This window comes from Leptonychotes weddellii, chromosome 15 (assembly GCF_054177405.1).
Source record: "Leptonychotes weddellii isolate Sample4059 chromosome 15, ASM5417740v2, whole genome shotgun sequence".
NCBI classification, from domain to species: domain Eukaryota; kingdom Metazoa; phylum Chordata; class Mammalia; order Carnivora; family Phocidae; genus Leptonychotes; species Leptonychotes weddellii.
The window spans coordinates 35145015-35160156 of NC_138383.1; the positions used below are offsets into that span (position 1 = coordinate 35145015).

General features: G+C 56.4%; 1 protein-coding gene across 4 annotated transcripts in view; it reads right to left on the reverse strand.

The window, feature by feature from the left end:
• Positions 1-1297: 1297 nt before the first annotated feature.
• The window catches only part of RAB11FIP4 (RAB11 family interacting protein 4), a 113183-nt gene continuing 99338 nt past the window's right edge, over positions 1298-15142 (reverse strand). For 3 of the 4 annotated variants that reach the window (XM_081805401.1, XM_081805402.1, XM_081805405.1), the window contains 9 exons: positions 15049-15084; positions 13757-13856; positions 13449-13552; positions 12217-12357; positions 10490-10571; positions 9864-10001; positions 9608-9766; positions 8364-8507; positions 1298-7244 (listed from right to left, as the gene is read on the reverse strand). In XM_081805401.1, the coding sequence (XP_081661527.1) occupies positions 7128-7244; positions 8364-8507; positions 9608-9766; positions 9864-10001; positions 10490-10571; positions 12217-12357; positions 13449-13552; positions 13757-13856; positions 15049-15084 (1021 nt within the window). In that variant the 3' untranslated portion in view covers positions 1298-7127. The remainder of the gene's footprint in view (positions 7245-8363; positions 8508-9607; positions 9767-9863; positions 10002-10489; positions 10572-12216; positions 12358-13448; positions 13553-13756; positions 13857-15048; positions 15085-15142) is intronic. The other variant, XM_081805404.1, reaches the window with a different exon arrangement.

The following is a 15142-nucleotide window of genomic DNA, read 5'->3' on the forward strand; positions in this document are numbered from 1 at the left end:
CATCCTGGGTCAGGGTGGAGCCTAATCCAATGTCTGGTGTCCTTATAGCAACTGTGAAATTTGGACAGAGATACACAGAGGGAAGGTGGCTGTGTGAAGGCAGATGCTCAAGGGGGCTAACAGCTTCTGGAAAGGCCAGTGGTTGCTTCTGGATGGCTAGGTAGAGTGGGGAAGGCAGAACCAGTCTCAAAAAAAAGTAGTGGCAAACTAAGGAGTCTAATTCCGAAACTGGGGCGCAAGGCAGGAGCTCAGGAATTGGAGACACCTGCTTGGCAGCAGAAAGGTCCTGGAAAGGGTTGAGAATAGGGTCGCCAGATAAAAGGCAAGATGCCCAGTTAAATGTGAATTTCAGATATGCAATGAATAATTTTTAAGTATTGGATGGAACATATTTAAGCTGAAAAATTATCTGAAATTCACACTTAATTGGGAATCCTGTATTTTTATTCACAGGATCTGGCAACTCAAGTCGGGAAGGAAAAGGGCACATTAGGAAGATGGAGGGAACAGAGATCCAGGATAACAAACTCCCAGTTTGGGGAAGGGACTTGCCCATGAGCTCAGGAGGCCACGTAAATTCACCGAGTAGGGAGCTGCCTGCCGCCCAGGCAGACCCACCACACAAGGGCCTGTGTGGGGACGTGGACGAACCTGGTCCTGCTTGTCCTGAGGGTCTGGGCCATCAGGGAGAGCAGACTCCTCTCCAGGTGCTGGGCCGGGGCCACCTGTGAATCCCTTCCCCACACCTGGAATCCCATAGTAAAAGGAAGGGGCAGAGGGCAGAAAGCTGGGCATTTGGGCCACTCAACCTGGAGCTACATCGATGCTCCTGGGCTTAGCAGGACTCCTGCTGTCAGGTTGGTCTGAAACCAAATTTGAGGGGAGGACTTGAGCCCGTGACCCAGGGGAGTCACAGTGGTGGACATGGAGGAAGATGTCCCTGGAGCCCCATTAGAGTGACCAGGGCAACCTGAAGACCCCCGGGAGGTCCTTGCTGGGAAAGGGGACTTGGTTGCGGCAAAGACAAGGTTTTTGAACATCATAGCCCTGGGGATGGACATGGTGGTGTTACAGGGGCTTTTGGGATCCACATCGCCTCTCCTAGGGACAGTGGGCCAAAACGAGGGTCTGTGGGGTGACCCCCTGCTCTGCCCTGCACCTGGAGGACAGCACCAGCCACCCTGGTATGCTGGGTGGGGCCTCTCTTCCTGAAGAAGACGGTCTGTCCCCAGGAGCCCCGGAACCAGGTCTCCCTCTTCCACCCTCCCTCCCGCAACCACAGAAACTCACCATCAAGTCAGGCAAGAAAAGCAAACTATTTATTTACACCTTGGTCTGTACATTAGAGTTCCTGAAGGAGCCTGCCTCTGAGAGCCTGCTCCTTTTTGGCTAGAAGCAGGTAGGGGGCAGAGAGCTCAAGGCCCTGGGACACAGCCTTGGGCCTCCCCCCTCCCCTTCCCCGGAGCCTGGGGGTGGAGGTCTCAGCCCAGCCCTGAAGCTAAGCCTGCTTCCAAATGGAGGCTCCTGGGGTGGGACTCAAGGAGAATCCCACAGAGTCAAAGCCATCTAACAAACCCTAGGGCATGAGGCCATACATGCAGCTTATCCAATCTGGGCCCCTGGGGTCCCAGCCAAGAAAGCAGGAAGGGCTGGGATGAAGGGAGCCGGCAGGCCGCGCGTGAGTCCTCAACAAGGCCGGTCCCGCCGCAGTCCAGCCCGCAGCCGGGGAATTAATGGCACTCGGGTCTGAGCACCTTGGGCAAAGGAGGAAGAGCTCGGCAGTTGTTATGTTAATGACGGGCCGGGGCAGCCGCCAGAAGCCTCTTCTTTCTGGCCACTTGGAGTCCAAGGCTGTTGACACCAGACGGCGGTGGTCCTGAAGGCAGCCCAATGCCAAGCACTGGGAGTCCCCCACTGCTGGAGCTTCCCCCGGGACCAGGGGCGCTGCTGCAGACCCATGACGTCCCTGCCCAGGCCAGGGCCCGCCGTGAGGAAGGGGCGCCCAGCTTTCTACAAATATTGACACCAATGCAGGGGAAGAGGTTTGTGGGAGAAGGTGCTTTACACAGTTACCCTTTTCTGGTGTGCAAGGCTTCTAAACTAGCTGCAGGCTGCACGGAGGGGCTAAGAGGGTCCGAGCCCTCCAAGCTGAAGACCACAGTAAAAAGAGTTCTGTACAAAGTTACCAAATCTGCAAGGCTGAGCGAGCAGAGCGGAGCCTCTCCACGTGGATCAACGTGCGGGGAGACCTGGCCTGGGAGCACACCGACTGTGGTGGGGGCACGCGGACGCCAAGTGGGACGCTATGTACACATTTACAGGGCTTGGGAAGGACCAGGGGAACAAGAGGATGTAGAAAAGGGGCAGTGGGGACATGGAAAGTCCTGTACAGCAGCGACAGGGAAGAAAAAAGGCACAAGGACAACGACCCCAAACCATGCAGACAAAACACAGCCTGTGCAGCACAGCAAAGCAGAGGGACCCGGCAGGAGGCGCAGGCCCCCCCCTCGCCGCAACCCAGGGGCCTCGCAGGAAGCACAGTCTTCCCACAAACTCTGGGGCCCGGCAGGAGGCGCAGGCCCCCCGCCCCCTGGCAGCAGCACTCATGTCCTGCGTGGGCAGCCCTGGCATGCCATTTTCAGTCACCCTCCTGCTGGTGGCTCGGGGCAGACAGCCCTCCCCCTACAGTCTCAGGGAGAGAGAAGGAGCCTACAAGATCGGAGTGATGTACAGCATCACACTTCACCAGAGTCTATGCTTTTAGAAACCTTTCCAGAAGGCACCCGATTTTCTCAGGTAGGCAGCAGAGAATGTGGCAGAAGGGCCTTAGAGCTGTTCTGCCACACGGCTGGGCAGGCCCAGAAGGTCCCTAAGGTCAGTGAGTCAAGGGAAGGAACTTGCTTGAAGTCACCTGGGGGTATGTGGCCCCTCAACAGGCAGGGGGTACCAGCCTGAAGCATCGCCGTAGAGGGGCTGCCCAAGTCCCGAAGGAGGCATGACCGGGGAGGGGGCCAGCACTGAAGTCTTCAACCTAAAATCCTCCTTAGCACTTTCATAGAGTTGCTATGGATCTGCCAGGCAAATGGTCATTTCCTTGGCATGGTGACCATCCCCAAACTTCCCTGCTTTTAGGTTTAAATTTGCTAATGCATTAAACACACATAGCCACAGAGCACAAAAAGTGGGCTTAATTCTTCCATGAGCCACCAGGCCCCACTGGCCCCTGCAGGTTTCTGCCGGTTACGAAGTCCCTCCTTGGAACCAAAGCGCCTTCACGGTGCCCTCCTGACCACTGTACCTGACGGGCTCAGGAACCAGACTTGCCAGCAGATGAGAGCCCGGAGCCTCCAGAACATGGGCTGGGATGCTGGTTTGACTACTAACAGTGGAAGAGCTGGGGTGACACTCCTCCACCCAGCCTGAAAACGGATCAGAGGCCAGTGTCCCCTCCTGCTCAGCTCTGTGAGTCGAAGACTATTTCTGGGGCTGCTTCAGGGGGGACAGCCCCTTCCGGACCCCTGACTCCAGAATGGGCCTGTGCGTGACCCCATGGGCACCAGGCGGAGACTTGCCCACTCAGGTTTGCTAACCCCCAGGCTGGAGAGAACAGCTTGGTACACCAGTTCCTGAAGGCATCTGGCCTCCCATCCCTGGGGTGAGGGATCTGCTCACTTCTCACCATCCATCAAAGCCACCGACACCCCCACTGTTAAGGTAGCACCTGGATTAACAAACCCGACAGCCATTTCCACCCGTTTTCTCCATCCCTGACTAGGAACCTTCTAGTCTCAACCTTGGGCCACACATCAGCATGGCCTGGGGATCTCTTTAAATATCTGGATGCCTGGGCCACACCCACACCAATTACACTGGAATCTTGGGGTGGGGCAGCGGTGTGGTTCAGCTCAGTCAGCAGAATTTCGAAAATCTCCCCGGGGTTATTCCGATGCACAGCCCAAGTCGAAAACCACTGTTTCGGGTCCAAGTGCCTTGGGAGGTTCTCGAGCTCTGTGATTGTAATAAGTAAGAAATAAAGTCAAAATAAAGGCATTTCCCTCTGACAATTCTCAAAGAATGTACAAACAAAATAATCTGTCTAACTTGGCCAATTCAAAGTTTAAAATATACATTTTTTTTTTTTACTAGAACTTTATAAAGCTCACTCACTGATTCTGCAAATTTTGTTGGCTTCCCGTTGAATGTAAGGATAGCCAAGTGCCGTGTAAAATGTGGGTCTGTTGTAGGACCCCCTCCGAGTGCTTCCCGAAACACTGCTCAACTTTGGAAGAGTTACTACTAATCCCTACTAGGTGGAGTTGCCAGGTTTAGCAATAACAAACAAAAAACAAAACGCACCTGGGCACCCAGTTAAGTTACAATCACCTGGGGGAGTTCTTTAAACATTCCAGTAGCTGGGCCACACCCCACGGCAATGAAATCGGATCCTCTGGGGATTCGGCCCAGGTATCAGAATTTTTAAAATCTCTCCGTTTGAGATGTGTCCCAAGTATTGCCTGGAACATAACTTCCACTAGTTGTGTTTTGCTTGCCTGAAAGGCACACCGCGCTGGTCCTCATGTGTACTACCTAAGCAGGTCCAGCACCCAGAGAGAAGAGGGGAACTCTCAATCAGACAACACACAAAGGAGGGGGAAGCCCAGGAAGGGGGCGGGGTCTGCCCCACTTGCTCCCAGAGTCAGTACCGCTCTGGAATCCTCGCTGGGGTCCATGGGGCTGGGACCCTGGCCGCATGTGCCTCCCGAAGGCTAGCTTTCACACATGGAAGAGCAGTTAAAAACACGACATGATCTTGAAAAGCCAACTAGAATGACAGCCTAGGTTTTTTTAAGACGATTTTGGCTGAAGAAGGTTGGATTGAACCTGAGGCCTGGGTGACATGGAGTTAGTCTCGTTTTAAAGTCAGCCCTCTTCCAGAGACCCCCATGCACAGCACCAGATCCCTGGGGGCCTTTCAGACGAGGCCGCTCCTGTTGCGCCGCCTTCAGGAAGGGGGCAGAAACATTGCAAGCCCACCGCTTTCCACCCCTTTTCAACAAAGCAGAAATTCCCTTCCACATAGTGACTGGGTAACCCAGGCCTCTGGGGCCTTCTCTGGAATTCCGTATCAATGCAGCTAAAGAGCACAGAAAGTTTTACATACAAAATGCTCACTCCTAGGGCGAGTCCCCCACGGACCAGGATCTTAATCTGGCTGGCCTCCGAAGGACTCCTTCCAATGTAAAATCCAGACCAAAGCCAAGTCATGATACATTTTCTTTCCTTTAATTCGGGGCCACTGCCGCCTTTTAGCAAATTCTCAAGAGACCCACTCCTCCTGCCTTCTTTCTACTGCCGCTGCTGCTTCTCAGACCCCCGGAGGAGCCCAAGGACACCAGCATCCTAGGGGCTTGAGAGACTCTCAGAAGATGGACCCCTTGCCCTAGTCTTCCTGGGGTGGCCGACCCCAAAGTCCTGGATCGGACCAACGCAGCCCCATTATCTGCGGCATGAAACAAATCCCACACATGAACTTAAAGAGAAATCACACGATCCAACAACAGCAGAAGGTGACTGGCATGGAGTGAAGACCAGTCCTGGTCACAGCCCTGCCCTTGTGAACAGGGAACGTGCATCCCCAAGCCCCCAAGCCCCTCTTCACCCTCTACAGCCCTCTCTTCCCAGCGAACACCCCTCCAGCCCCTCCCCAACATGCCCAAACTTTCCTTTTTACACCAGAATTGAAGACAAGAAGAAACTGCAGGGGAAAAGATTAAGACCGTACATGTTCAAATATACTTGGATTAAGGAAACAAATCACAAGCCATGTACCACTGAGATAAACTGGAAGGCTCAAAGTACCCTATCTACTCCCAGCTGCCTAGAACAAAAGATCACATTAAAAGTCCAGAGTGTGCATTTCCACCACGTGCCACTGAGGATGGAAAACTAAGGTTTCCCTACAACATCCCCAACTGTGTCTCTCACCGGCACACCGTGCCTGGCTGAGAGCAGAATGCAAGAGTGTTTCTAACAGTTGGAACCCGGGGCCCTCGACACCCAGCTGAGCTAAGCCCAGAGCTCAGAATCCCCAGGCCGTGTGGAGACTGGGAGCTGGGCAGCAAGGCCCACTCCTTGCCCGCCGATGCCATGGAAACAGTCCCTCCGTGTTTTTCTTCTCTTCTGGTAAAATGCAGCCAGAGGGAAGGAAACGAACAGGGGTGTGAGCATGCTCCTCCCTGAAAAGCAGGTCTTTGGATGCCCAATGCCAACACGTACTTTAGACACCCCTGGCCCCCAGCTCCCCCCGTCTCCTTTTGAATCTCTTCATTGTACCCCCAAGTTAAATGCTGCTTATTTTTCATGGTCTTAAAAATAAAACAGAAAGAGGTAGGTAAGCAAGGATGGGGAAGTGTACAGAGAACTCTAAAATACCAAGAACTCTTAGAATGAAGGTCGCCCCACATTAGCTCCTCTGCAAGCCTGAGTCCTTTGGACACACAGTGCCCAAGGATAGCGGGGGGCTGCCAGCCGGGGAGGGGCTCTGGGAGGGCCCCTTCATCTTTTCAGAGCCTGAGCACCTAGGCTTCAAAGGTGGCCACAGAGGTTGGGGAGGATGCAGCTGTTGGGCATTTGAACTCCTGGAAAAGATCAGAAATTGGCTCCCACTCCCAGAGGGAACAGGAGTGGGGTGAAAGAGCCTGTCTCACTAGAGCATGTTTTAATCCTTCTCCCCAGAGGTAGAATCATTTTTGTCTGGTATCTGAAACACCATCTTCCAGTTCTTGTTATTACAGTAACTCCTGATCGCAGACCTTGCCCCTCCCACCTCCAGGACCATCTGCCCTTGCAAAGGGGCCACGGAGTGTGTGCACAGGAACGGTACAGATGTCACCCAGAGCCACTGCCCCACACTCACGCCTTGCTGCGTGCACGGATTCCTCCACATACACACCAGTACACACGACATGGTGGCCAGAGATACATTTACAGTGTGTGTGTGTGTGTGTGTGTGTGTGTGTGTGTGTGTGAGGCCCGGCTTGGGCCGCATCCTCAAGCGGGGTCTGCCCCTTGGTCCCAGGGCCCGGGGTCTGAGGGTCCCCAAGGCCGCTCTGCAGCCATCCTTTGTCTCAGTGTTTGATCTCAAGGATGGAGGGGTTGTGGTCCAGGATGGCAAGGATTATCTTGTCCATGTACTGCCTCAGCCGGAAGTTGATCTCCTCCTGCTCCTTCAGGGCTTCCATGAGCTGGAGGGAATGGGAGACATGGGTCAGAGGCCGGGCCCGGGCTCTGGTGCAGAGGGAGCCCAGATTCCCAGCTTGCGGTGAGCCGGTGCCCAACGAGCTAGGGGCTCAGGAGACCCCGGGCAAGGCAGACCTTGCCTCAGGAGACCCCCAGGCAAGGCAGGACTAACCTCGGCATTCGGATGCCAGAAGCAAGCTACAGCAGCTCTGGGAGGGCCCCTTCTCACACCTAAGGAGTGAGAGCCATGCACGTGCCCAGGCCCCGCCCCCCAGGGATTCGGATCCAGCTGGTCTGTGGAGGGACCCAAGTAGGAGCAATTACTTGGTACAGGCTGAGAACACTGGCCAAAGACATTTATGATCAAGAATGACATCCAAAGTCCTCGGGCCCTAAGACTCCTGAGGTTTCTAGCCGTTTCCTCTACCTGAAATGGCCCCCTCGCCACCCCAGCTCTGCCCCCCACCCCCACCCCGTGCAGGTCCATTCCTGACGTGTCCTTTAGGAGGAAATGCTGGCTCTGCCACCAGGCTGGAGCCCCTTGAGACGAGGGGTCAGCTCTTAGCTCTGTGTCCCAAGCACAGGATAAGGGTTCAGGGACTTCTTAATGATTCACGTTAATATATAACCAGGACATTTTGGAGGCCTGATTTTTTATAACCACACCCTGGTGGGGCAGAAAGAATGGACTCTGGTTCTGGAGACCTGGGTCCTTCGCTCCCCACAAGTTGGGTGATCTTGTGTCGTAGTTTCCCAATCTGTAACATGGAAGCGTCCAGAAAGCCTTCCAATTGTCAGAAGATATACTACAAGCAGGTGCTCAAGAAAGGCTAGGGTCCTCCCCCTCTTGGCTTGAGGGAGAGGAGTTCTAGCCTCTCCTGTGCTACCTGTTGATGGAAGCATGTTGATCAACTGGCATGTTTCTGTCTGTTCCCAAACCCATGCTTCTCCCAGCGCGTGGAGGAATCAGAACTGACGTAACTCCACCTATAGCCAGAATCCCTCACGGCTCTGGTCTGCTTTTCCTGCTCGGGGTGGCCTGGGCTTCTCGTCACAGCACATGGGAATGGGACAGGACAGAGGAAGGGCCGAGGCTCCAAAGCGAGAACGAATGGGCATGTTACCTCATCGCGAGAGGCTGTGTCTATTTCTGCAGCCAGAGACTGGGCTTTGGTCTGGGTAGCAAAGAGGTTCTTTGCTTCATAGAGGCTGAGGCTCAAGATCTGTCCATTCAAGTCATCATTCTGATCCCGCAGCTTATGATTCTCCTGTGGAGTAGGACAAGGGCAACATCAGCTCCCAGAAATGTTCAGAACCCACCAGAACCCATTTCTTGGCATTCACGGTCTCCTGACTCCCACCAGTACCCTCCTCTCGTGTGTGTCACGGCCAGCTCAAGATGCCCATAGATGATGTGGCCTCTGCCAGGCTTAGGGGGGAGGTCTGGATGTTGGGAGGTCATGGGGTCCTGAGGAGGAGTTACAGGCCTGCTCAGGGGAACTAAGTTTCTAGATAGGGGCAGGGCTCCTGGGGGTGGGTGAGCCAGAAGAGGAGCTCCTGAGGCCCCACATGGGGACACGGCCCACTGGGTGGCTCCTTTTCCAAAACTGGCCCTCCATGAAGAGTGATGCTCTGGGGTCTCTGGGCTGGCAGGCTGGATCTAGGCTCCTCCTGCAGCTAGGTTCAGGAATCCTGCTCCAGGACAACTCTTTCCAGGGGCATCTTTGCTCCCGAGTACAGGGGGCCCCACGGTGCCCTGCCCAGACCTCATGGACCAGCACCATGTGCTAGTGTTTGCCTCAAGTCTCCTAACTAACTGCTCACACCTGGGACTTTGGACGTCCCATCATGAATGCGGAAGGGCTGGGGTTTTAGGATTGCTGGGGGATGCTGGTGAAGCCGACTCAGGAGTGTAATTTATAGAGCAGTTTCCCCCGCCCCCAGGGTCAGGCTAGGCTGAGTGGGGGCTTCACTCACCAGCACTCCCTCGCTTGGTCTCTGCCCCTCCTGATCCAACCTCCCCCAACTGGTCTTCGACCATGGGATTGTTCCTGGGAACCATTTAAAATGGAACCCTGGGCTCAGGGTCTGCTTCTGGGAGAACCCAACACAGCAAGGCACCAGTCTGCAACTGGGTAGAGTCTCATTCTCCATCCCATCATCAAGGACAGCAGAGTGGTGTCTATTTCCTTGTAGGGACTCCAAGGAAAGCCCCTGGGGTTTGCATCAGATGCAGCCTAGAGGGAAGCCGCCTCGCCGAGCAGTGAGGTGGGGCCGAGCAGCCCCGCCAGTCAGGGAAGGTGCTGTTACAGCTCTTGGCCCCTCCGAGGAGACCCATCCCGTGGGGAGGGAGGCTGCAAGGGCCCACCTGCTTGAGCCGCTTGACCTCATGCTCCAGCTCCACCTCGCGGGCCCTGGCACTGAACTCGCCCAGGCTAGAGGACAAGCTGCGACCCCTGCCTGGCCGCTCGCAGTCCAGCTTGTACATCTGTAGGTGCTCCAGCTCCTTCCGCAAGTCCTCGATGAGCTGCGTGGGCAGAGGCGGGTTGGTGGTGGGAGCGGGGCTGCGGGAGCAAGCCCTGGTGCCCACCCTCCTCCCCTGCTTCCCCCCGCACGAGACCCACCTCCTGCGTCGCCTCCCGTTCCCTTTGGAACTCTAGGCGGTTCTGCCGCAGCTTGTCCATCATGCGCTTGTACAGGTCCGTCTCATCCTTGAGCCGCAGGCTCGTGTCCTCCAGCCGGTCGGACATGCGCTGCCGCTCCTGAAGCGGGCAGTGGGGCGGACCCGGTCAGGGAGGAGCGTTCCCAGAGAGGCTCGCTACGCCCCGGGGACTCGGACAGGACCCTGGGAGTCAGGGCTTAAAGAAACAGCCTGGTCCCTTAGGATTCTAGAAACACGGCTAAAAAATGTCAGGCCTCTGACGTCCTTCCCTGGTGCCGGATGAAACCTGAATCAGGTGCAGCCAAGCAGAAGTTAACCTCCTTCTCTCTTTTTTATTATTGTTTTCCCCCCATTATATAAGAAAATATATTCACTGCAAAAAAACAAAACAAAACAAAAAAAAACCTCGGAAAATCAGAAATACAGAAAGACAAATTACTATTCATATTTTATTGCCTATTGTTGTTGTTAGAGCAATTCTATTAGAATTCCAGAAACTAGCAACTGAAGGCCTTTGTGGCCCACATTGCCTCTCTGGGGATTGAGCTCAAGATCCGAGTCTGACAGACGCCCAGACCTGCCGCTCACCTCGTCCAGCTTCTCCGTCTGTGCCTTGAGCCGGGTCACTGTTGTTCTGAGCTCTGCATTTTCCTCTTCTAGTTGCTGTACCCTGGGGAAAGGAGAAAGACAAAAATGTCAGCAACGGAGATGATCTTACAATAGATCGACAACTTGCAGCGATCCTCTGCTGCCTGCAAGAGGGAAGGTACCAGAAAGCAACAGAGGTAGAGCAAGAGAACAAGAGAGTATGAATAGTTATTCCAGATGATAATACAGCTTTAAGCTTCCTGTCATCCAAGGCGAAAAGGTAAAGACACTGAATGACCATCCTTATGTTGTTGTTGTTTTTTTTTTAAAGATTTTATTGATTTTTTAACAGAGAGAGAGACAGCGAGAGAGGGAACACAAGCAGGGAGAGTGGGAGAGGGAGAAGCAGGCTCCCCACTGAGCAGGGAGCCCGACGCGGGACTCTATCCCAGGACCCCGGGATCATGACCTGAGCCGAAGGCACACGCCTAACGACTGAGCCACCCAGGCGCCCCACCCTTATGTTTTTGATAAAAGGAAACATTCATTTGTGAGTAAGAACATAGGATTCTTTTTGCACGCGTCCTTAGGAGGGATGTTTTTCTGCTCAACAGAGAGAAAGTCGTCCTGTGGCCGGCTGTGGCCGGACTTTCCTGTTAGAACTCACAGAGAGCAACGACAATATTTGCTTGTCTTTCTCCCCCCAGCATCGCCCCCCCCAGGCTCTTCGCTCAGCTCGCCCAGCGGCCCCCTCTGACACATCCACAGGCCCTGGTTCTGACGGTCCCGATCCTCTATGTTAGTGTTCACAGGGGGCCGTGCTAACGGGATTCCCCAAGGAGACACAGCCCAGGTCCCCAGGTCATGGTAACTGACCCGAGGCCAGGGAAGGTGGGCAACCAGTGGCACGAGAACAGTGCAGGGTCACCTCTGCCACTGATTGCTACCAAACATTCCCTCTCCTTCGCGCTTGTCACCTCGGGGCTCCCCAGGAGCACAGGGGCAGGTGTCCTCTCTGCCAGGGACCCCGGTGGCCTCCTGGGGGCCTCGCTGGCCTGGGTCATTAGAGAGGACCACAGCACCCTAACTCACCTGCCTTCACGGTCACTCTGGGGGGCAGGGAAGGAGGGATGACAGATGGGGAAATGGAGGCCCAGGAAAGGACACGGTAGGTCCAAAGTCATGGAGCTAAAGGGTGACCAACCCAGATTCCCAGGTCAATACTCCTCTCTCTGCCTGCCTCAGCTTCCAACAGCTATCGCTGAGGTTCAGAAGCCCAAAGGAAACCGGGCCCTGCTCTTCATTTACCTTGGCCCCTGGGGCCCAGGGTCAGTGCACCCAAGCATTCAGGGTCAGGGAGAATCTGACAGCAGGGGGAGCTCCGAGCCCAGACATCAGACCCAGCCCAGGACTAGGGGCAAAACCATGTTTTTCCACCTGTTCTCTTGTTTACACATGTGTGTTGTTTCCAGTTGTACCCAGTATGAACAATGCTACTATGAAGGTTCTGTTATGTACTTCCTGGCAAACATGTCCAGGTGCTCAGGTATCAAGAGGAGAACTGTTAGAACAGGGGACTTTCCTTCAGGCTCCGTGTTCCAATCTATACAAGGGGGATAGTGCCTGTCCCACAGGCCTGGATGAGGAGTGGAGGGTGCGTCCGAGGGCAGAGGGCTCTGTGGAGAGGCCCTGTCTCGCGCGCTGGGCCATCCCTGGCCGAGGCCCACCTGGTATTGAGCAGCTCGATCTCCGTGCTCTTCTCTCTCTCCAGCTTGCTGTAGGCCTCACGGTGCCGCCGTGCCTCCTCCTCCAGGGCCTGCTCGGCCATGGTCTCCTGATCTTTCACCATCTCCTCCAGCTCGTGCACCCTGAGGAGAGGGGCGCATACTCCGGTCCAGGGTCGGCTCTCGTGGCCGCTGTCTTCCCACCTCAACCTTGGCTGCGACTCCGGGAGCCCCCGGCCCCAAGACCCTGGCTCAGTAACAGCCCTGCCGTGGAAAGTGGTGGCCTGCTTGCCAGGCCTGGGGGTCAGCAGCTTCGCTGACATGCCTTTGGGACACCACAGCATGTAAGGGGAGGTGGACCGGCCAAGCTCACCACCCAGGGGAGCACCTGGCGGTTGGTCCAGAGGGGAGCAAGGCTGCACCGAGAAGGCGCATCCCCAGGCCAGGCACGGGGAAGGATAGCAGGCCTCGCCCTGGCCGCATGGAGCAGCCCTCGGGCCTCCTCTTCTCTTTCTGCTCTCCTCCTTCCTGGCCACTGCCCTCTGACCAGCAATTCAGTGACTGGCCACCTTGATTCCAAAAATGAGTAAGTCCTTTGATAGTGGCCCTGAGTGTGCCAGACCCAGCAGCCTAGCTGGCAGAGCAGTCTAGCGCACATTTCACTGGCAATAGTCCCTCCGGAGGCTGACCTTCTGGGGTGTCCAAGAGAACCCATTTTTGGGCCCTGCAAGGTTGAGGACCAGACCCCGGCTGGGGATCAGTTTACCAAGTTTCATGCCATCCTGTGAGGACCACTACACTGTGCAAGCCCTACCTCGCTGCAATCATGGTCGGGAGCGGGGGCAGTGATGCCTGGACCCTTCCACTAGCAGCAGGTGCGAGCCCCCGACTCACACCAGTCTCTCCCTCTGCAGAGCCTGTCCCCAGATGGTGGGGGGAGGGGTCAGAGAAATAGGAAAGCGGATCCCAACTCCTGCCTTAGACCCACCCTGGGGCTGCAGACCTGGGAGTCAAGGTCAGGCTCCAACCCATTTCCGAGTCCCCAGAGATCAGTTCTGGGTGTCCTGCAGGGGCAGGCCCATGTAGCAAGGGGCTGATGCATCACAGCCTCTAGAGGGGAAGGACAAGACGTGCAGGTGACCTCCCCCAGCTTTTCTCAGGGGCCCTCACAACAGAGACCGCCATCCGTTCCTGAGTCAGCCGGGGCCCACCCAAGCCAGCCCCCTGGCCCCGACCTGTGCACCAGCTGCGTGTTCTCCTGCTTCAGCTTGCTCTTCAGGTCCCCATTAGTCAGGCTGTCATTCTCCAGTTCAGTCACCTTTTTTTCCAGGAAGCTCACCTGTGAGAGGGGGGCAGAAGTGGGGGTGGAGGAAACCTCTGAGTGCACAGGATGGAGAAGCAGAAACCGTGGGGCGGACGGCCAGCCCCCCAAGTGACTGCACGAAGGGTGGTGAGGGCGGGGGTGTTATGTGCCCACGCTACCAGGGCCGCCTACCCCCACCTCCTGCAGCAAGGACAGGCTCTCCGGGCCCCCAGGCCCCACCTTCTCCGTGATGTCGTTGTCACAGGAGTCAATGCTGTCCCGGAACAGATCCTCGGTGCTGCCGTCACTGCTACTGAAGTTGCTGCTATGCATGAGCTGCCTGCGGCGGGGGGAGGGGGGGGCTGGAGCGAGCTGCAGAAGCCGCCCTCCGGGGGCTGGGGTCCAGAGCAGGCTATGGGCCGAGAGGGGGCACCCACTATGTTGGGAAGGGAGGCCAGAAACCCAACCAAGGAGGCGGTCCTCATCCAGTCAGGGGAGAAGAGTTGCCTGACCTGAACTAAGAGATCATCCAGCTCAGAGGCAGCTGGGCATGACACCCCTCCAGAGCCCCTGGCGGATATGGCCAGTCCCTCACGGCTCTGCCCTGCTGCCTCACCTCCCTTTTCAGGCCGGTCTTCTAGCCAGCAACTAGCCAGTGACCGGAGTGGGCACGTGAGCCCCCAACCACCTCCCTCCAGCTGCATAACTGCCCCGTGAGGGTAGACCAGCCCCACAGGGCTGGCAGACGGTCCTCCTGAGGCCTCCCCGCAAGACTCAATCCCCTGCAGCAAACCGGCTCCTGCTGTACCTCTGGGGACCCTGGGAGAGGGCAGAGGGAAGGAGGCCCACCCAGACCGGGCAGGGCATAAGCGGCCAGCGGTGGGGGGGCGGTCTGCAAACAGGAAACACTTGCCGGGGAATGCTTGCTGGAGGCAAAACCCAGCTACCGCTCTCCAGAGGCCCCCACTCCCCACTCCCTGCCAGGCAGCAGTCAGGGTCTCCGCCAACGAGCTCTCCTGTCCCAGCCTGGGTGCTTGCTGGCTGCTCCCGGAACCCTGGGCGTGGACCCGGGCCAGTCGGCCGGAGAACCTGGATCCTGAGATCCAGAGCGGGATCCTGGAAGTCCCGGGAAGTGAGCTGCGCAGGATGTAACCTGGAGCCAAGTGACCAGCTCCAACGGGGCACCCTGCTGCCCAATCTCTGTGAGTGGGAAACCCAAGAGGTGCTGGTCCAGCTGCTGGCCCCAAGGGCCGTGAGATGGGCCGGGTCCCTCGGGGCATCACCGCTGTGCCCACCTGAAGCTGACACAGCGAGAGGTTGGGGCGAGACCAACTGCACCACCGCCAGAAGGGGCAAGGTGTGGGGGTGGGAGGAGTGTGACCCTTCTTTTTCAGAAGCAGACCTCTTCTGGCCGCTTGGCCTGCACTTCTGGGATGCTTCATTCCCCTCTGTGCATTCAGGGGGCCACCCTGGCAGTAGGAGCATAATTAAGGGAGACAGCATTCAACCCCTCCTCCCAAGGGGGGCCTTACCGTCCAAAGGCTGTGCTAGAGATCTTCCGGTTAGGGCTAGAGAGATTCAGAGATTGAGAGAGAGAGAAAGGACAGTCATTGAACAGAGGGGGCT